This window comes from Chroicocephalus ridibundus, chromosome 22 (assembly GCF_963924245.1).
Source record: "Chroicocephalus ridibundus chromosome 22, bChrRid1.1, whole genome shotgun sequence".
NCBI lineage: Eukaryota > Metazoa > Chordata > Aves > Charadriiformes > Laridae > Chroicocephalus > Chroicocephalus ridibundus.
Window position 1 is genome coordinate 2,825,576 of NC_086305.1, and position 21,199 is coordinate 2,846,774.

A 21,199-nucleotide genomic window follows, 5' to 3' on the forward strand; every position below is an offset into this window, starting at 1 on the left:
GTTGTTGTGCTCTTCAGAGGCTTCAGCCCCCGCACCCGCAAGGGTGTTTGTAGGAGGAGAGGCTGCTGTGGTCTCCTCTTCCCGTGGTGGGAAAAGCTCTGACCTCCTGGCTGCGATCCTCCTTTGGGGCAGAGCGGGCAAGAAGAGCTGATGAAGAGACCCCGAGGTCCCTGTGGGTGCCCAGCGTTAGAGACCGAGCCCCCTTGCCCTGGGGAGCACGTCTGGTGGCAGCCTGGTATTCCCAGGCTGGGGTGGGTGAGAAGCAGCGCCAAAGCCGTGAGAGAATCAAACATGGGATTCCCAAGTGGGAAAGCTGGGATTTATTTCCTTTCTGCTTTAAACAGGTGTTGGTGTAAGGCTGAGCTGTCGCTGTGGTCTCTGGGGTTTAACCTCTGCCTGGGGCGTGGGGAAGGGACAGAGCCACTCTGGGAGGCAGCCGCAGGCCGGGCACGGCACAGAGCCGTGTGGGACGGGTCGGGTGTATATTAATATGGGGAAAATACAACATACGACCTCGCTGTCCAGCTGCCCGGGCGCTGCGCGGAATCTGCGCGCCCCCAGCGCCGGGCGCATTCCGCCGGCTCCGCCCCGACCCGTGCGGTCCCGCCCCTCCCCCGCGCGGCCCGCCCCCTTCTCGCCGTCGGTTGGCTGCCGCCGCCGCCCGTCTGCGGCCGCGCAGCCACTCCCCGCGCACCGCACTGCCCCTGCCGCGGTGATTGGCCGCCCGTCAGGCCGGGCCCCGCCTTCCGGGGGCGCAGCGGGGGAGGGGGAGGCCTGGCGGCCGCGGGGAGACGGCGGCTGAGGCGGCGCCGAGCGCGGAGCGGAGCCGGTGAGTGCGGGCGGCCCTGGGCCCCTCCGCGGGCGCCGACACCGCCACGGGCGCCCGTCGCCGCGGCCTCGCCCCTGAGGGCCGGGGCGGCCCCAGGCTGTGTCGCGGTGTGCGGGGCCGGGTGACATTGCCGCGGCCTCCCGCGGGGTCACCGCCGTTTCGCCCCCCGTCTCCCTCCCGGCGGCGGCCGGCGGGGCTCTGGCTTCTCGGGCCGGGCTTCAGCTCGGGGGAGGGGCTGGAGCCGCGCCGGGAGCCGGCCTTCGCTGCCGGGGGAGCGGAGCCGGCCTTTGCCGTGGTCACCGCCGAGCTGCGGCACCGCAGCGGAGGCCCTGCCCGCCCCCGGGGCGCGCTGCCCGGCCCCGGCCTCCCCTGCCCGTCCGGCCCCGCTTGCCCTTCGCTTGCCTTCCCTGCCCGGCCCCGGCCTGACCCGCTGCATGCCCTGCCTGCCTGGCCCCTGCTTGCCCCACTGGCCGCCTCGCCGGCCCACCTGCCAGCTCTGCCACCTTGCCAGCCTGTCCCACTGCCCCCCCGGCCGCTTCTACCCCCCCTGCCTGTCTCCCGCCCGCCGCCTCGCCAGCCCGTCCCCCTTCTCAGGTGTGAGGCGGCTGTCGAGCGCGTCAGGCTCCTCTTCCCTGCAAAGCCTGGTGATCAAAGCTGGGCTCAGATCAACGTGTCTCTCCAGATGTGTGCTTAGATGGGATTTTTTTTTGTTTGTTTTGCTTTTTAAGTTGATGTGAACCTGAAAGCAAGGCAAGCGTGTGTTTCTCTGCTGAGGGGTAGATACCAGAGGGCGTGGAAGATGTTAAATGCAGATCTCTCGATGCCTTCTGCATCTCTCCCACTTCAGCATAAGCAAAAAGTTGTAGAGCTAAGGTGACTTTCTTGCTTTGCCTTCAGATGTGGGAATGGAAGACGCGTCTCAAATTGGGTTTAAATTGTAACATAAAAAAGACTGCTGGAAATGATCGTGCAGGGTTAATAAATGCCGTTCCACCATCTCTGCTGCGTGCAAACATGTAACTGGCTGTACCACAGGCTGTTGATGCTGCCGTTGTGTTGTTGACTTTAAACCTGCACCCCCTGAAGTCTGGAGGGGTTGAAGATGTGTTTGCGTTTGTTGATTGTGTTTTTTCCTATTGGCTGGTAATTTAGCAAACTGTAGAGTGGGTTTGGAGTCGGCCCTCGCTTGGCTCTTTTTTTGCGTTGGGTTCTTATGCTTCCTGGTTGCATTAACTACGGAGCTTTTTCTGGAGGTTGCGTGCTCCTTGCGATGTTTTTCTGTGGTTTGATGAATTTAAAGTGTTTTGAAAACATTGTGGTTTTTAAATGGCTCTAGTTTGGGAGAAGGGGGTGTGTGTAAAGGAACAGAAGAGACGTCTGTGGGTGTTGGAAAACAGCTGAGGGAAGAGAGAGCGTGTAATCAGGGTACCAGAGGGTTGGTATAACCATACCAACAACCTGTGGGTGAATGGATTTAAAAATAATCGTGTGATTGGGTGTCTAAAACACCAGGGCTGGATTCTAGGTAACTCCGAGCATCTTTACATCCTTCTAGAGCTGTGGATACCCAACCCCTATTCTACTTTCCCCTGGCAAATCAAGATTACTGTTTAGGACCAGTGAATCTTGACGAGAGCCGCTGCAGAGCGGGGACTGGGACTGCCCTTGGCGTTGGATTTCAGCAGGAACTCTCTGGCCCCAGTGATTGCTTCAGGCGGGGGAATTTTAGCTCTTGAGAGCACAGCGGTATGAGTCGGGAGCTGCAATCATTTCTTTTTGCTTGACCTGTAGCTTGTGCACTGACTTAGGCAGTCCCCACTGCGCATTTTGGGGATATCGGCTGTGTTAAACTTTGCTTCAAGAGGTTAAATAAAACGTAAGGTGAGTGCGAAGGCAGCCTCGCGTGTGTGGTTACCTGGTGAAGCAGATGGGCTTGGTACAGGTCAGACAGGTTTGCTGTTAGAAGAAAGCTCAGGAACCAGGAATAATTTTCTTCTAGTAACTTTGCTGCTAATTGCAGGAAGATGCATCCAGGTTTGTCCCTTCCTCATGTGAAACCGATACCGATGCTTCATGCTGCAGCGCTGTTCTCTATTCTCCAGGTGATGCATAAGTATTCCTGGGAGCTGTCTTGCCAAGGGAGATTCCTTTTTGTGTTGTATGGAAAGGTGAACTGAAACGCAAACAGCTTACTCCAGGTCACGAAATACATGAGTGTTGGAGCAATTCTTTCCTCTCGAGTTGTGCTTTAAATCCGCTACGTGCAGTTAGCGATGAAGGTGCGTCCGTGTCACGCGTTAGTGCCGCTGAGCCCCGCTTCCCATAAGGTAATCAAACTTAATTGTAATGTGCAGTGCTTTGGTTAAGCTGAGTTGATGCTTTGCGTTAGTTTTTGTACAACTTGGAGCGAGTACAGCAGACAGTGGGGTGGGTAACTCGCCGTCTAGCATGACTCCGTACAATGTGGAAAGCGTTGCCATTAGGAAATGACACCTGCTTGGCACACGCGTGGGTCGTTCTGCTTAATGATGGAAAGTTTTAGTTCTCTGTTTTCCTTTTTTCATAGGCAATTTAAACTGCTGGCGTTTTAGAGCAGGGATTGTAATTGTCTGTTATTGTGTTGAAATAGTTTCTGGCAAAGATTGCTCACGTATTGACTGGGGGTTGCTTGTATTTCAGATAATCTGTTTGAAATTTCATCTGTGCTGGGATCTGTCACTTTGGGACCTCGTGTGCGCCCGCGGTGACCTTCAGGTGACTATATCGAGGATCCACTGATGGGAAAGCTTGTATTTGCATGGGCCTGCAGGAGCCTGCTGACTTAGGGGGTCATATGTCGTATTTTATTGCCATTTCTTTGTGACGTTACCCTTGAGAAATAATTTTTGAGAGAAGTATTCAAGCTGGGAGGATGCTTGGGGTTTTTTTTGTGTGTGTGGCGGGTTGGTTGCTTGTTTTCCTGCCTTCTGTTCCCGGAGGAAGGTGGTCGCTGGCTGACGGATGGAGTGGGTGCAGCAGTGGCCCCCTTGTGCCAGTGCTCCGGCCCCCACAGATAAAGCTGTTATCTGTCTTGCAGATAAGAACCCGTCTTCAGTTTTTGGCTGTGGAAAGCAGAGTTGAGGTGTTCCCAGCAACAGTCTCCTTTTAGCAACTGGAAAATGAAGCACTGTTTTTTTTCTTGCCAAGATTTTCTCTGTTGCGTGGCTCGCGCCTTCCTTCCACACTCAGCTCAAAATGCGACTCTTGGGCTCCTCAATAACACAGCGGCTTTGCTAGCAGGGGTTTACATTTAACCATTTCTCGGTGTTCGGCAACTGGCTTAATTCAGGTCAGATAATCTAAAACCATGCAAAGAATTTGTATCTTTATCCTCAGTTTTATTGGCAGACTTGTGTTACATCTGGCCAAGGGAGGCAGGAGGAGCATTTGTTTTGTACTTTGGAGCTAAGAAAGCATGTAAAAAAAAATAAAATTAAATTAAACTCTTCCAGATATTGTAATTTAGTCAGTCTTTAGTCAACAATTCTTTCAAATCATGCTAACAGTTTCCGTGCAGACCTTTAAAGGAAGAAATGCAATGGACTGTTCATAGCTAATGTTTTGGGATCAGATTTGTATGCAGCTGAAAGATGAACGCGACGGAAGAGAGTTGAGTCTGCAGGGCATATCTGGTTTTGATTTTTAATGGCTTAATCAAACTGGAAGGCAAAGATGGACCTCAAGGGGCCATCTAGTTATAGTTCATCCCCCTCTTCTGAGTGTTTCAGCCCTTTTTTTCTGTGATGCTTTTGCTCCAAGGGTGAATTTAAGGCTGCAGTAATCTCGGCTCTTACCACATCTCTTTCTCTGTCAGGCTCAATTGCTCAGTTTAACAATTGAAGGAAACCTAATTGAGCAACTTCCCTGGGTGCTGTTTAACTTCAGCCTGCCTGGGAAAATGTGTGAAAATTTCTGCCGGAACTCTCTGGGTTTTCTTTTTTTCCTAATTTAATTATAGGCTTTCATTAGTGATGTTAACAACATAATAATAATAATAATAAAAAAAAAGAATTAGGAACTGGGTAGCTGTTGAGTCAGGAGGGAAGCTGGCGTGTCTGAATGGAGTTCTACAAGTGACTTTACCTGAATGAAATTGAAATTCTGCCCCGGAGGTGAACCGTGACTTCACCCCCGTTGGCGTGACAGTAATGGCTGTGAGTGTGGTGTGTGCTGTACACCGCTCCCAGTTACCGCATAAAAAAGTCTTGGACGTTTCTGTACGTGCCTTGTTTTATCCCCTCGTTTTCAGGAAGGATTAGAGACAAGTGGCTAGCAGGACTGAGTCTCTTCTGCCATAGGATGCAGCACGTCTTGTGGGCACGGAGTCAGAGCAGCTGCTGCTGAAGCTCCGTGGGTTTGCCATTACCTGTCTGTCAGGGCGCTCCCATGGCCAGGGCTCGCGGCTGCTTTTGTAATTACTGCTGGGGTTGTCTGAGGAAAAAGCAAACATTTCTTAGCAAAGAGCTGCCGTTGGATTCAGATAGCTGCCGGTGCCGACTGTTTGCTTTGCAGCGTATCTGCTGTTCCTGCTGGATAGATGATGTTCTTTCAGAAATCTTAGTGTTTTGTGACAGGTCTAAATTCCACCAGAGAATATCAGACAAACATGTTTTTCAGTAATGACACGTTGCAAGCCGGTCTCTGGGCTGGATGCCCAGGCTTCTCCTGTTTTCTGACTATGTAGTAATGTGAAAACTGTAATGACTAGGTCTGTTTTTGTAGTTAAGGTATTTTTCTACAGACAGGTAGTTTCGGGTCCGGCCGGGTGTTGGCAGAATGGGAGTGGTTGGGGAGTTAGTGAAGGCTGGAGAGGACAGGCCGTGCGATTTCTGCCTCCATCACCGCTGATTTTTGTGCAAACCCCAGGTCTCCTCCTTTTTGAGGCTCCTGGAAGTTGGTGGTGTTGATCTGCTGTAGAAAAACCACGCGCGTAGCTGGTAAAATACACAAAGGAGGAATTTCAGGCAGGTTGTCCCATAATGATGTGAAGTCAAACTTGTAAATAAGATTTAATTTTGAAATACGGAACTGCATAATTATCTGCAAGCCTCCACTTCTAGCAGTGTGATTTTTGTACACACCCCTGACTGGAGGATTTGTGCTTGTTTTTGAGTTGTGCTGCTGGTCTCTGAAACTCGTCGGCTCTTCTGCTGAGGAACTAATTATTGTCATTTAAAATATGTTCAAATGAAGCAGCTGAAATACAGCATCACGATGGGATTCACAAGTGGCTTGGACAGCCGGAGCTGGTATTTCGCTGAACCCCCACCCGCTTTGGGCGATGAACTGGCACCTGCCTGTAAGGCGTTCTTCCTAGTGGGTTGCTTTTATCATCTGAATAACTTGATTCTGTCTCGCCTGTCCTTTTAATCAAAATCACCACCAAGAAAAGCGGAATGTCTGAGTTGTCAGAGAGTCAATTTGACAGCTTGATTGAACTTGCTCAGGTATTCATTAAGTGCCGCTAGAGAGAGCTGGGAGAATGGAAAGGGACCACTAACAATGGTCTGGTTTTTAATGCGCGGAGCGTATTCTGTGCATCCCCTGGTATGCGGGGAATGGGGCTTGTTTTGGTGCACAGATGTTTCTGCGATTGCTCGAACAAGGGCAGGATACCTCGAAAGAGTCCCAGGGCTCAAACCAGAGCGCTGCAGCTTGGTCCATCGGTTTGTCTAAAATGCCAGAAACCGAGAGCCTGAGCTTCCCCCTTTCCCAGCTTGGTAAATAAGCGTTAATCTGGGACTGTCAATTACCACGGCTCAGTTACAGGCAGTGTTTTCTGATGGAGTTGAAACTGGATACCGGAGCAAGTGCTTTGTCCTTTCAATAAACTCTCATGAATTTTGTTGTAAAAGCACAGCGTATGTTACTCATTAAACTTCTTTAACTTTTGAACTCGCCTTCACCAGCAATTTTGCTTTCTGATTATATATTCTCTTCGGGGAACGGTTTGCTCTACAGCATGTAGTGCTGAGCAGTCTGGATCCAGATGTGTGACAAGGATCCGTGTAACTACAATATAAATAAGACAGAAGCGTGTTATAAAAAAAAAAATCAATCTAATCCGCAGCTATTTTTTTCCTTGTTTCCCGTGGCTTTGGAAACGTAAGTAATGGCTGTGTACAGGGCAATACCAAATACAAGGATTTAAAAAATATCCAGCTGCTCCATGTTGGGTTTGAGTGGATTACTTAATGAGCGAGTCAGATTGCTGTGTATGCTATATAATGTCTGGCTTCTAATGGCCCGGCAGCACTAGGAATCCAAACTGAAACTTTAAAGCAAAGCTTTTTTTTCTCCGTGGCTCCAACGTGCATCATTGGTCATAACAGCCAGAATTCGGTTAATAACTCGCTGCCCTTAGAATCCGGCCCAGCTCCAAAATAAAATAAAGCTGTGTGGCTTTGCAGAGAGCAAGTGTGAATAAAAATAATATATGCTATTTTTACATTTAAACCTCTGCGAGAATGGGGCCTATATTTATATAGAGCATGTGTGCAGTTTTAATATGTAAAATTGAGCATATAGACAGGTGTTTGTAAGATCAGGGCATTGGGCACTAAAAATAAAAGAATAATATCCCCGAATAAGATCAAAGGAAATATTGTTGAGTAAATGGATATCATCTTTGTGCATGTGCATGTTCTAAAATACGTCCAGGCTTAATAACATCAGTTTAGTTTTTAAAATTCCCTTTTAGTCATCTCTTTCTCAGTCGTCTTTCAAAATCATGTTTTAAAATAAAGTTGCATATTGCATTCCTAAGCTCTTTAGCATCACTTCTATTTTTGTGGGCTTATTTTTGGGAGACACGAATCTGAGATTGTGAGCTACATTTCTTTATTTGAGATAGCCAGGGATAATGTCTCTACCTGGGATTTCTTTCATGCTTTTGCTGAAAGGCGTCGGTTTGCAGTCCATTTTCCAGGTATGTGAGATAAGAAGGAAAGGAAGGTAAAATTAGAAATAATCAACAGTCTGTGTTCTTCAAAATAACTTAATGAAACACTCTGTTCTGTAGTGTTATGAATCATCTTTGGTCTTGATCCATGCGGGAGTTTTTGTTCACGTGATTTGATGTGACCGAGTTTCTGTGATAGAACTTTTCAAGTGAGAACGTTGATGGTGTTTAGGTCGGGCTTTGGACTATCAGGCGTTATCTTTCATTAAGATTTTGAGTTATTACTCTCTGAGCAACATCCTGCGATCTCCTCTTTTGGAAAACACCCTCAGGAGTTGTAAACACATTGATACGTGTCTTCCCGAAGCACTAGCGAGCGCTGTCTGGCGTTAAAGATACCCGGGTGTGTTTGTCCTGCCTCGGACGGAGCGTGGGTCACGCATAGCTTCATCATCGCAAATTGGTCACGCACCAGCACAGCCACGGCTGAGCTGTCTCTGCCTTTGCCGTAATATCTCTGCCGCAACCAAGGGGGTTTTGAAAGTGAAGCCTGGCACTAATTTATGAGAGCGATATGGGGTGGAAAAAAAAAAAAAAAATAGGTCAGCAAGTATGAAAGGTGCCGACAAGCATATAATATCTAGAGATTGTTAAAAAGGGGGGAAAAAATAGTCTTAAGATGGCCTTTCAAAGTAAGCGAGCCGTTGTGCCTGAGGTTTCCCAGGCATCAGAGCGGGGCAGAGGTGAAGGAACTTGCTGGAGGACACGTGAGAAGGCCGGGGCAGAACTGGGGAGCAATTTGGGAATTCAGATTTCCTAACACCACATTGCTTGAAAGGAAGCTGACGAAATGGAAATGCGGCTATCGGAGCGGGCTTGTTGCTTAGAAAACCCATCGCTGTAGTTACACGCTCCACTTGGGAATAGATTCAGAACTCGGAGAGGCCGCTCTTCTGGGCCAACTCAAGTTTTTCAAACTTCAGCTCTTTCATTTCTGGATGTTGAAAAAGTTGCATTGTAAAAAGCAGAAATATTAGAAGTTAGATGCTAAAGCGATAGCTGCTATGTAAAGCATTATCTCTGCGCTTATACTCTGCAGCTAAGGGTAGACTGACCTTGCCCTTCACGAGGCACGTGAGAGCGTGTACTGCAGCAAGAAACATCTGTGCAAACTGCAGTGATTCACTGGCTACAAGCACATGTGCGCCACAACTGCGAAAAAAGGGAGTTCTAAAATCACCGATGTGCTGCTCTCAGTCAAATCGCTAGCGTCATCAAAATAGCCTTTATGGCACGTGTGAGGCATTGGATCTATCTCTTTCCTAAAATAACCTCCAATTGCTTATGGCAGGCTTTTGGGACTTACTGCTGCGACTATTTTTTCCCATTTTCCAGGGCTGGGTTTTAAATTTCTCTACGCCTTCTCCGATATCTAGACGCTCAGCAGTCAGACTCAGTAGCAACCCAATTCCTCGCTGTAAGCAACGGAAGAGGACAGAGCAGGTTCTGATGCTTCTCTCTAGAAACTATGGATGTTTTGATGTTGTAACTTGCAGCTGAGTTCCTGGCGGGCTGGAAAGAGTCAATAGGATTGACGTGGTTTTTGCACAGCACCAAAGTACCCCCCCACACACGTACACTTGCACCTTTAGGGAGGAAGTGGTGCTAGGATCCTGGAAATGCTCCTCAGCTGGGAGTTTGGGATGGGGGTTTTCCTACTGAAAATGGCCCTGGAAGTAGGTCACTTTTCCTTCCTGTACAAGGTTTTTATCACCTGCACATTTCCTGCTTTTGACACTTTTTGCTGTGTTGTTTTCAATTTAGGAGCCGTAGCTCTTCTGCCCACTTGTAAGTGCAACTGGTATGGGTAATGGTGTGAGAGAAGGTCGAGTGGATTTCAAACGGCAGGATGCGGAGCCAGTTACATCAACCCATCTCCCGTCAGAGGTAAGAGCAGGAGATGGTTGGGTCTGTGCGGTGGGCTCGAGAGAGGAGCTGCGTGGCTACTCTGGAAAATAAACAGCTCCGTGGGATTTTGGTCCTGAAAGAGCTGCAGTGTATGTGCAAGCCAGGCAACGTGTAGCTTTTGGTTTCTCTGAGGACAACCAAGCAGTTCCAGCCCTCTGGGAAGAGGCTGGGCATCGCTCGAGGCTGACAGGCAGGCAGGGCTGCATTCCCTCTTCAAGGTTATGTCTCATTATGTCTTTAGTGGCAGCGCTGGAAGAGAGCCACAAGTCTCGGTCTCCCTGCTCCTGCTGCTGTTACGAGACTCCTGCAAGAAACACTGGAAGAGGCGCTGAACCTTGGTCTGATTTGGACCAAAACTCAGGCTGAAGTTCACACAGCGCTGCCTTTGCATGGCTACCTTTGCGTTTAGCATCAAACAGGCAGAGATTGGAATGGAAAGTTGAACCACGTATTGTGGAAATAAAAATTAACTTCTTAACTGTGAAACATTTTGAAAAAAGAAAAATGTTAACTCCTCTTCTCCATGAAAACACAAAGCATATCAAAAGTTAACATGCTTAAGCCTTGTCTTGCCTTGTCTTTCAGTCCGTAGCCTTCATGGGGTTAGATTTCAAGTCATTTACTTGCTTTCTGCCCATGTGTTACGAAAAGATTGCTGCTTTATAAATACGAGCTGTGGCAGGAATGTCAATAACAAAAACTCTTCCATTCCATTTATCATAGTAGGAAACCTGTCTTATTTTACTCTTAAGATCTTGGGAACAATGTGGAAATAGGGCTTGTGGGTTACACGCGAGGGCAAGAGAGAAATTTCCCTTCTGTACGTGGTGACATCATGGGGACGTAGTGGCTTAGCTGTAGAAATATGGATAGGGAGAAAACGGTACATGTAAGAGGTAGAAGATCTTGGCAGACAAGTCTAATGTTTATTCTTCATGATCTGACCAGGAATTTATTGTGCTTGAAATTTTGAATTTTGACCCAAGTCCTTGAGAGGGGGTAAATTCTGTAGCAAAGGTAAAATGTTACAACTTTTGCGTAGGGTTGACTGTGTCACACTGAGCAATGCTTTGTTCCAGGATAAGCAGGAGAAAAAGAAAGTACTCAACTCCCTGATGTCTGGTGCATTGGCTGGTGCTGTTGCTAAAACCGCAGTAGCTCCACTGGATAGGACAAAAATCATGTTTCAAGGTGAGTCCTGTTGGCTTTTGCAAAATGCTCTTCCTTTATTGTTAGCAGAATCCGAACCAGCGTCTCTGATCTGCTCAGCCAGCCCCTTCTCCAGCTTTGCTCTCCTTCAGCCCGCAGAGACCTGGCAGGACGCAGACAGAACTGTGACGTTACCACAGTGAATCGAGTCTAAAAAAACCTATTGTTTGATTCTCGTTAGGATTATTGCAGGTCTCAGTCAGCTGTGCATCTGGCCCGTACTGTTGGATCCAAGTCTGATGGTAGTCAGCAAGAGTTTTGCTGTTTCAGGGTAGCGTGGATGCACGTATTGCTGGCTGGGGACAATGCCTGTGGCTCACGGATGTTGGCTGGCCACACGTTCTGTGACATAAAGGAGAGTTTTGGAGCGTGGAGTAAATAGACCTTGTAAAGGCAGCGTTTGAGGGGATGATTGGTAACACTCTGGCTTTCTGTGTCTGTTCGGTTTGGAGAAGTAAGGTAGGGAGGGGAAAGGAGCAATATGAGGAGACGATGTGCCACTGGAGGGAGGTAATTGAGCTGTTTGAGTTTCTTGCAAAAGGCTGGATGCAAGGCTGTCCCTGCTCAAATGTATGCAGTCTTTTCTACTAAGAGTTGCGTTGTGCTGCGGCTGAATTGTTTTGGTTCGAGTCGAAGTTGATGCTGAAAAGTCCTGCAAGAGGCATTGAAGCTGGCGCACCCAGCTTTGTGTCGCAAAGCCCTTCCTGGAACCCGGGAAGCGGGTAACTGGAAATGAAATTCAGCGAATTGGAATAGAAAATTCTCACGCGGTTTGTGGGGTTTGGGATTCAGCCCCACCGTGGGCTCTGTGTGGTTCCCCCGTTCCAGTGCGGGAGCTGTGAGCCACACTCATCGTCCCAGAGGGAAGAGCCGCAGACAGTTAATGCAGTGGACAGTTGGTGAGGCCAAGAATTTTAAATCTGGTTGACGTCCCAGATTAAATGAATTGGGTAGGTTTAATCTAATCCCTGGATGAGATTTAATTTTGAATTGACTTTCATTTGACATGATTTTCATTCTCAGCATAGAGAGGCCTGGAATAGCAGGGCTATGGAGCGGGGAGGTGAAGCTGCAGGGAGCTAAAGCCGGGGCTGGCCGCGGGCTGGGGTCGCATCTACGGCCAGATGCTCGTGCAGCACTGCGTACGTGCCGTGCTTTCTCCCTAAACAAACCCCGTAGTTCATCTGAGGTTGGGAATGTCAGGATCAGAGGTGAGATGGAAACGGCAGAACTGGGGTGAGTCAACAGCTGTCTGTATAAATCACCTTTCATCTGTACAAGCCTACGTTTATAAAAAGACCTGTTTGGTTTGGCCCATTAAAGGATATGATTAGAGCTTGGCTGTTCTGACCAATTTCTTCGTATCTAATGGGTTTCTTGGTCTCTTGCTCTCCTAAAGGCTTTCACTCTGGGGCCTCTTCCCTGTCTGTGAGGAGGGAAAGCATCTTTGGGTCATATGAGCTAGGAAGTTTGTCCCTTGAACTAGAGACTGGAGAATTTTCCCATGGGAGAGGGATAGGAGCTCTTTTCCATTCCAGCTGCAATTGGTTATTGAGGTGTTTTTCTTTATTAAAAAAAAAAAAAAAAAAAAAGGAAAAAAAAAGAAAAAAAGAAAGTGTTGAATTGCATAAAGGAGCAACGTGGTGAAAATGTATTTGCATGTGATTGTTTGATACACTCGAGAGGTTACAAGTCTCAAAGGAGTTTGAAAGAAACTGCAATAGACACTTAATTGGAACCATGTTTCATTAGCGTTGCTGTTCGGGCTTTAGCCTGGGTTGCCTTCCTGCTGTAGGAATGTTACAAAACAGAGCTGCTGTATGCCAAATAAATCTGGCTTCCAAATGCCTGGTGTATTACATAGTTAAAGAGATGCTGTCAGTTTGAATGGATGCAAGGAAAGAAACCCGAGTGTTCATTTGAGTTTTGCTAGGATGAAACCATTCTTGCGTGGAGCCTCGCTAAACAGACCCCTTCGCTGCTGCGTTCTGGCATTAGGCTGGAACCTGTGCATGGAAATGCTCCACTAAAATAAGTAGTCGGTGCAGTTTTGCTTTTTTTCTTTTTTTAAATTTATTTTGTATTTATTTTTAGTGCTTTAAAGTAAGAAGTGTGACAGAAACTGAGGGTTTTCATAACAGTATGTCCTGATTTGAGGCCCAAACCACGACACAGTAGATGGAGAAATGAACTTATGTGCTAAAGAGAGTTTGGGAGCACTTACCTGTGGAAAGTCTTTGTTTATTAGGAAGAATCTCTATTTTCTCTTGCATTAATTCTTTTGCTTCTATTTTTATCCCTTAGATAAAATGCCTGTATGGTTTATTTGATCTGTCTAAATGTACTGCAAGGCCTAATGCTCGTTTTTTCTTTTTAGTGTCTTCAAAAAGATTTTCTGCCAAGGTGAGGTGATGTGTCTGTCTCCCGTTGACCTGAAGTGTTTGATTAATGGTAGTAATAGCCCTAACAGCACCTTTGATTTGTATTTGTTTAACTTTCTTGCTTGGGTTTTGTTAGCATCACCCGTAGTGAAAGAGCGTAGAGGGAAAGACTGGAACCAGTATCGTTTATAATACTCCTTAGGACAGTGCTCTTTCACACTCATGTTTTCGTCCAGTGCCTGGCACGGCGGGGCCTCGTTCCTCGTTCATGTTGCAGGTTCTACCTGCGAGATGACAATAAATGTGTCATCGCTCAGGGATTTGTTTTATTAGACCTTCTCTAGTGGTGTTCTTTCCCCCAGCCGCAATTGGAGTTGTTTCGGAGCCTATAGGAAATTTGGATTTGGGAGCTGGTCGCTGCCATGGCTTGCTGAACGTTCTGTTGCACGTGCTTTATGGCTGATCCATGTGTGCTGTGCTAATATGTGTGATCCAAATGCTTCTGTCTTACGCTAAGAAGATGAATTTGGTTTGAGAAACGGCTTGTGCAAACAGCAATCCAGCTCTGTGCCTTTCCCTTGGAGGGAAAATGAAGATGTCTTGAGTGTAAAACTCAGTCTTCCTGACTCTGGTTCTTTTTCACTCTGATGTATCTGATTCAGTCTCCCCAGAGAAGAGGTTTTAGTTGTCTTATTCTGGAGTCAGGGCTGCCAGCGTAAACAGCTGCTATCAGCGTGCTGGGGTTGGGGTGGGAAGGAGGGTTTGGTGAGGTTAAGCTGTAGGGTCACCTTTTCCCCCTCTATTGTTTGGAGTCCCTCTTATCATGATCTCCCTGTCTGACCTTTGATCCGTTGCCTGCAGGAAGCCTACAGGCTGATTTATCGCACCTACCTCAATGAAGGCTTCTGGAGTCTCTGGCGGGGGAACTCAGCCACCATGGTCCGTGTCATCCCTTACGCTGCCATTCAGTTCTGCGCGCACGAGGAGTACAAGCAGCTCCTGGGGAGTTACTACGGCTTCCAGGGAAAGTAAGATGCGGCGTGGCTTTCATCCTTGCAGAGGAGGCTGGAGCAGTTTGTGGGACCGTAGGGTGTAGGGAAGGGAGCACGTTTCTCTGCTTTGTGCAGGCCTGCTGAGGCGAAAGCTCGTGGCACAGAGTTGTGCCGGCCCCTCTCATGAAGGCTTTGCAGAACAGGGTGTGTGAGGGGTCTAAGCAAGGGGCTGGGCATCTAGTCTTGCACAGGGGAGATCTTTGTGAGAAGACCTTGTCTTCTAGAGGCGTGAGCAAGAAGTGGCCTAGACGTTGAGTTAGCGCTTCCCTGTGCTGAGAGTGGGCAGGCAAAACAAAGAGCTTTTCTTTGCAGGAGAAGCAACGAGATCCAGCCTTGTGCTGTTATTTGAGCCGTGCCTGTGGCCTGAGCCTCTTGCTCTTGGGCATGTAGTGTCTGAGACACCCCAAGTCAGGCTTGCTGTCCTCAACAGAGATTTTCTCTAAGCCTCTGTCTTGAATGGCTGTGGCAAACCACGGCTGCTTCAACCCCCCCACACCTAGCTCTTCCGTACACAGGCAGGGAAGGGAATTCAGTAGCAGGTAGAGTAGAGCCATGCTCAAAAGCCAGGTAGTATTTCCATCTCCAGGTGATCTGTTTGGTCTCTTCTCTCACCTTACTTTAGAGCGCTGACACCCTTTCCTCGATTCATTGCTGGCTCTCTGGCAGGCACAACGGCTGCCATGTTAACCTACCCCTTGGATATGGTCCGTGCTCGAATGGCTGTCACGCCGAAGGAGATGTAAGTGCCTAACGAAAGCAAGTACAAGCACCACGCACAAACGCAGAACTTTCTTTTAAGGTCAGATGACTTTATTCCCATTTTCTGGGTCACTTCTTGCTCGGAGCCTTTGGTGTAATAAACCTCTTACTGCTGAGGTCTGAGCACTGATTAAATGACCAGAGCCCTCATTAGTCCGGGGGCTGGAAGGAGATCGATACCGAAAGACCTCACCAGTAAAACCTGTGTGTTGGTTCTTTGGGAGGCCAGCTGGCACAACGCCTCCGGAGGAGATCTAACAGACAGGATGGCATGTCATGGTAGGGCTGTAGGAGAGCCGGTCACTGGCTTCTCCGTTTGCAGACAGGCTTCTGAAATCCCTTGTGAGCTGTTTGATGAGCTCAGAGAGGAATTAATTAATTGTTGATCCTTCAGAAAGTCCTGTTGCAAATATTACTGGTATGTGCAGTCACTAACCAGCGCAGATTTGGTTTTCCTGTGTCCACGTGCTAGGTACAGCAATATTGTTCACGTCTTCATCCGAATATCCCGAGAGGAAGGATTAAAGACTTTGTATAGAGGATTTACACCAACCATCCTTGGAGTGATTCCGTATGCTGGGCTTAGCTTCTTCACCTATGAGACGCTGAAGAAACTACATGCAGGTAAAGGCAACTTGGTTTGCTTTCAAATGAAATGGTGTAGGCTTTTGGCCAACCTGAGATGTTTGAGTTGAGTGCCGCAAGTCCTTTGCCTGGCCTTGAGGCCAATTGCACGGTTGTGTGCTCGTGGAGGATGCCTTGTGCCTCCCTCTCTCCAGTTCCAGACTACGAAGGCGGCCAGCAGGAGGAAAGCAGCATCTCTGTCTTGCAGAGGAACAAGAAGGTGCAAGTCCTGGGTGCAGAAGGACTTGGTTACACACCGAGTCAGCCAACAACCAAGTTGGGAACAAAATCTCGGGAGCTCTGGCACTCAGTACTCTCTGGCTCTCAGCCCACTTGACCTTAAGCATGTGTTTATTACAAGGAGCTTTCTCCACTCTGCTTACTTTCTCTTTCCCAGATCACAGTGGGAAATCGCAGCCGTCCCCTCCGGAGCGGCTTTTGTTTGGTGCCTGTGCGGGCTTGATTGGCCAGTCAGCTTCTTACCCCCTGGATGTGGTTCGCCGACGAATGCAGACGGCGGGGGTTATGGGACACACGTACAGTTCCATCCTTCTCACCATGCAGGAGATTATAAGAGAAGAGGGACTAATCCGTGGCTTGTACAAAGGACTCAGCATGAATTGGGTCAAAGGTCCAATTGCAGTGGGAATAAGCTTCACAACCTTTGACCTGACGCAGATCCTTCTCCGTAAATTACAGCACAGCACTAATGTTGAAAGGTAGTAGCTTAATCCCCACAGCCCTTGCTGGGGAAAAGTACAACACGTGTAGAAAGAGCAATGCTAGCGTTCCCTCACTTTGTACATGCTCTCCTGCAGCTGAGAACTTACCTTTCTTGTTTGTTTGTTTGTTTCTGTTGTTGGTGGATTGTTTGGTTTTTTTTCTTTTTAACGAGCCTCTGAGTTATTTGGAGACCTCAACCTGAAACTAACCCTCTCCTAAACAAAATTCTCCTTACAGTTCCGCAGAACTGAGTCCTCTGAAGTAGCTGCCTCAGCCTTCTGTTTTACTCGTTGGTACCAGGAGTGGAGCCTCTCAAACAAACACGTGCTGCTGCTGGCTCCTCACCTGGGCTCTGTGCGCAGATGAGGTGGTGGATGAGGAAAGACGGGGCTCGGTGCTGTTGGAACGAACCCCTGAATCTGGGGAGTGACTGCGGCTCCCGGTCGGCAGTTCTTACTTACTGACCACGTGTCAGCTGGAGGCAGTCGGCCAAGTGCAATATTCCAGTTAGTCTGTAGGGAATTCCAGATTCCTCTGACCTGTAAGCATTGGTCTCCCTGAAACGGGACGCAGCAGGATTTAACAGGTCCAGGTCACTTCTTTTGGTCTGGAAGTTGAATGTCAGCTCCGGCTGGAAAAGCTGCCCTTTCTCAAATCTTCTTCTCATTTCTGGGTTGAGTTGCATAAAATATTCCTTGTTTGCTCTGTCCCCTCTGAGATTACCAAAGACTGGAGACAGCAGGGGAGGAGAGTTTTGAGCGGTTTTGTAAATCAAATTCTCATGTTTGTTGTCAATGTTGTTGAGTAGAGGCTGTGCCTGGATTCCCAGACTGGATGGAGTGGAACTGCAGTAGTGCTTTCGGGCTACCCAAACCCTTCCCTTCTTGTCACGGCCTTAAAGGCAGCATTTTTGGAGGGGTTTGGCAGACTGTAGTGTTGATGCACTAGAAAAGGAAATGTTACATACTTAGAATTTAAGCAGTTTTATCCTTCAGTATTATTGTTGCCGCTTTTGTGCACGATGCAAGAACAAACATCTCCAAGATGCCCGTGTGATTTAGCTGTCCCGAAAGGCTGCTCGCGTCTGGGGAAGGCAGCCTGGGCTCGAGCTGCTGGTCCTGCTTTTGAACAACCTTCTTGTCTTCTGGTGCCTGCTGTGTACGTTGTGTCACCTCCGTTCCTGAGTCCACATCTAAGCCCGCTTGCTTTTATTCCTAGAATTCTTCTGGACCAACTGGGTCCTTGGGAGAATGGGTTCCACAGCCAGTATTAACCCTTCAGAAATTACATATAGTGCCATTTGTTTCCAGTTGCAATTTGAAAATGAACGGCAAAGTCCCTTTCAGAGTTTCTATTTCAAATCCGTCTTCAGGGAAATGGAGATTGGGGGGTGGTTTTGTTTTATGTTCCATTCCTGTATTAAATGTGGAGTGCAAGGGAGGTCACAGCAAAATTGAGACTTCTCTGAGAATCAGATTACATAAACCAAGATTAAAAATCCCTTTCCAGCTGATGTAGTCTGTAATGTATAAAAGAAAAATAAGGCATAGTTGAAAAGCTGTCCTTCTCTGGTGTATTTTAACCGCTGTAGTTTGAGCCTTGTGTCAGGGCTTTATTAATGGGAATGGAGTTAATTGCACAATTGGTAGAAATAGCTTTCTCCTTTCTTTTGTCTTTGCACTTGTTCTTTGGAGCACTATTTTGCTTCTAATGCCAAATATTTCCCTAGGAATCGAGCACCTACGCTTCCATTTTTGTGGACGTGGCGGAGAGCCAGCGTACTGAAGTATTAGTGTGCACGTAGTTCCCAGAACACGTGGGATCGATCATCCTTTAATGGTTGTGGATGGGCGGGGTATTAACCTCAGTAATTTCTGCCTCCAAGCCCACAAATCATGATTTCTGTTGTGAAACTTGCCTGCAGTCACTGAGTTACCTTGCAATTAAAGATGTGGTGTTGTTTTAAGAGTCTTTAGAGGTGATAGCCATGAATTCTGTATATTTTTTGCTCCCATTGCTAACGGAAGGTGATCAGCTGTTCGCTTTGTTCGGGTGAAACTTTGTTTAGTCCTTTGCAAGAGCTCTGATTCCTTTTCTCCAATGGAGAAGCCGATTATTTCTGCTCTTGCCTTTATCCTGTCTGGCCCAGTGAGGAAATACTAAGGCAGTTGCATCCTACCGCAAAAGTGAGGTACGGACCGGCAGCTGGATGTGTTGGGAGCTGACTCTGTGTGTGTGTGTGTGCGTGTCTGTGTGTGTAATCCATGCCACGTTCCCTCTCTGCTTGGAGGCTGCCGGTTGAAAGCGCGGTCCTTTCTGCACAGCCCATGGGTGCTACGTGAAGACGAGAGGAAGCTGAACCGTGGCATCCAAGTTAGAGCGGGCTCCTTTGCTCCGCACTACGGTAGGTGATCTCGGAGGCGAGCGCAGCAGACCTTGTCTTACGAGATGCTGAGCATCACTGAACCCCTATGGCAACAGAGGTGGCTTGATTCCTCCTGGGTCCTGGCCGAGAAGGGATTTACACTGGATGACTGGCCTCTTGTTTGGGACTGAATGGGAGGGCAGGGTACCTTCTGCCGTGTCAGGAGTGTAGTTAGTGTATTGAAAGAAGGGGAAGCCTGTGGAGGAGGCAGCCTCTGGCTGGCTGACCCTGGTGTCGCCCACCTTGCAGCCGAAACGCGGTGCGGCCGGCTCACGTAGAGCCTGGCAACTCTGAGCTGAGAAACAAGCCCTGAAAGCGCAGCCAGGCCTGGAAGCCGTGGGCTCAGAGAAGCTGTTCCTTAGTTAGCAGCTGCCCCTGATCTGAATTCAACGGAGTTTTAGCCAAACACGTTTCTTCCAAGTTTTGCAGGCTGAGCGTTTGTTCAGAGGCAGACCTTTGAATTCAGTCTGTAATGGTTTTGGTGCTTTTGTTTCTTGGGCAAAAGTGTTCAGAGTAACTGTGTGTTATTGCTTTGGGTTGGTTTAAATAGCTTTTTTCTTTTTTTTTTTTTTTTTTTTTTCCCCCTTCTCTGATTTGAATGTAGAAAAGGAGAAACAGAGTGTTCTCTTCCCTTCTCTTAATCCTTGCATGAATTGAGATGTGTTCCAGGTCTCTGTTGCCTGGAATGAGTGCCCGAGGAGCGTTGGGCATGCTGGGTTGGAAAGGGAGGGTGCCCGTGTGCTGGCCAAGGAGGTCCATTGCCTTTAGCTCCGAGAAGGGAGACGAGTCTAATGGGAATATTCTCTGGTCCTTCTTTTCTTGAGAACCTCTTTACTACCCCGAATTCCCCAATCTTTCATTTTATTCTTCTCTAATTCCTTGGTTTTATTTTCAAGTCGTATTTCTCACTGTTCCTTAATGCATTACCGCCAAACATTCGAACGTTAATTTGTGCTTTTCTTTTTTTACTTTTGCCTTGTCTACTCCCCCTCCCTCCCTGCTTCTGCACCTGTAGTCCTGCACTAGCACTTCGAGAAAATCAGGTCCAACGAAATGCATCCAAAAATGATAAAATTGCGGCTTTTGACAAGCGATGCCCAAACAGCCCAAATAGGCTTCCCGCTCGTGGGCAGGGACACTTGGGGGGGGGGGCGCAAGAAGTTAAAGGCACTGGGTGATGGGGCAGAAGGGGTTTTTTTAAAAGGTTCTTGAACCGTTTGTCTAGCCTAGCACCTTTGCTTCTCCTAGCGCCTTTCCTTCCCGAGCTGTGAAATGCGGCTGCTGCTCGTGGTTTCCTCGTGCGGTACCTCCTCGGGATGCTGGGGAGAGCTGGGCCTTCCGGGGGGCTCCGAGGCTCAGCTGGGGCAGTGACTATGTGAGAGGTGGGGCCTGAGCTGCCTTCTTGCCCCCCCCGTTGCCCTGCGTGCCCCCTGCAGACCTCTGCCCGTTCCCCGGGAAGGCAGAGCCGGCTGGTGGTTGGCAGGATCGTGGTGGAAGGATCAGGAGAGGAGTCGCAGCCTCCTGGGGCACGAAGTCACCGAAAGCCGCGGGGTGGGGAGCGTGTTGCAGCACTGGTACTCCGGGGGTGCTCTCCAAAAGCAGTTTCATGGCTTCTGTGGAAAAATAGTGGTACTTCTGCTAACTTCTTACCGCCTCCCGTGTAGGAGGACTCGAGCACGGTCACCTTCACTCTCTGGAGTCTGTAACAGGAAAGCAGGTGAGGCGTGAAAGGAAACTTGAGCAGAAGCACTGTGGCAGCCCCGTGCGAGTCCGGAGCCGGTCCTGGGCGGGCAGGAGGAGGAGGGAAGGCGGTGGGATACATCCCACGGCGTTTCCCCCGTGCCTGACTGGGTACCTGGGCTCTGCAGAGAGCCGGGGCGCATGTTCCGCACCCTCCCTGCCTGGCCTGGGCCAGAGGAGGAGGTGGCCTTCCTACAAAACAGCCTTTTTTTTTTTTTTTTTTTTATTTTTTTCTTAATATTGTAGGGGCTGATTCCTCCCGCTACCCCCGTCTCCCCCCTAAACGCCGTGTGGCGCAGGGTTTCCCAGCACCCTTCACTGCCTGTGTGGTCTATGCATATAATTAGCACAAACACTGTTAAATGCCTTTTGTCAAGACGTGTCCTCACCATCAATGTGCGCGTGTACGTATGTGTGTCATTTTTGACTGCTTTTCTTGGATCTGGAGTTCTATTTTATTGCAGTGAAGACACTTTGTTATATAATGTTTATATATTTTAAGATTTGTGCCAAGAGAGGATGTATATTTAATAAAAAATTATAATTGAC

The 21,199-nt window shown here is 48.4% G+C and overlaps 1 protein-coding gene across 5 annotated transcripts; it reads left to right on the plus strand.

The window, feature by feature from the left end:
* The first annotated feature begins 49 nt into the window (after positions 1-49).
* Positions 50-21,199, plus strand: SLC25A42 (solute carrier family 25 member 42). 5 transcript variants are annotated; one of them, XM_063358137.1, is made up of 11 exons: positions 781-829; positions 2,932-3,156; positions 3,509-3,583; positions 9,594-9,716; positions 10,817-10,928; positions 13,324-13,349; positions 14,189-14,355; positions 15,002-15,118; positions 15,611-15,762; positions 16,160-16,481; positions 18,215-21,199. In XM_063358137.1, exons 4-11 carry the CDS (start codon positions 9,633-9,635, stop codon positions 18,276-18,278), a joined length of 1,044 nt encoding a protein of 347 aa, XP_063214207.1. In that variant the 5' UTR covers positions 781-829; positions 2,932-3,156; positions 3,509-3,583; positions 9,594-9,632; the 3' UTR covers positions 18,279-21,199. The 5 variants fall into 5 exon arrangements, with proteins under 5 accessions (XP_063214206.1, XP_063214210.1, XP_063214208.1 ...); XM_063358138.1 differs by lacking the exon at positions 2,932-3,156 and having other exon boundaries at positions 772-829; XM_063358136.1 differs by lacking the exons at positions 2,932-3,156; positions 3,509-3,583 and having other exon boundaries at positions 50-829.

What these genes read in the sequence shown, in the direction of transcription:
- SLC25A42 (XM_063358136.1), top strand. Translation starts at nt 9,633, where the DNA reads ATGGGTAATGGTGTGAGAGAAGGTCGAGTGGATTTCAAACGGCAGGAT. An exon ending in TACTACGGCTTCCAGGGAAA is followed by an intron (nt 14,356 to 15,001) that starts GTAAGATGCGGC and finishes ACCTTACTTTAG; the next exon opens with AGCGCTGACACCCTTTCCTC. An exon ending in CACAGCACTAATGTTGAAAG is followed by an intron (nt 16,482 to 18,214) that starts GTAGTAGCTTAA and finishes ATATTTCCCTAG; the next exon opens with GAATCGAGCACCTACGCTTC.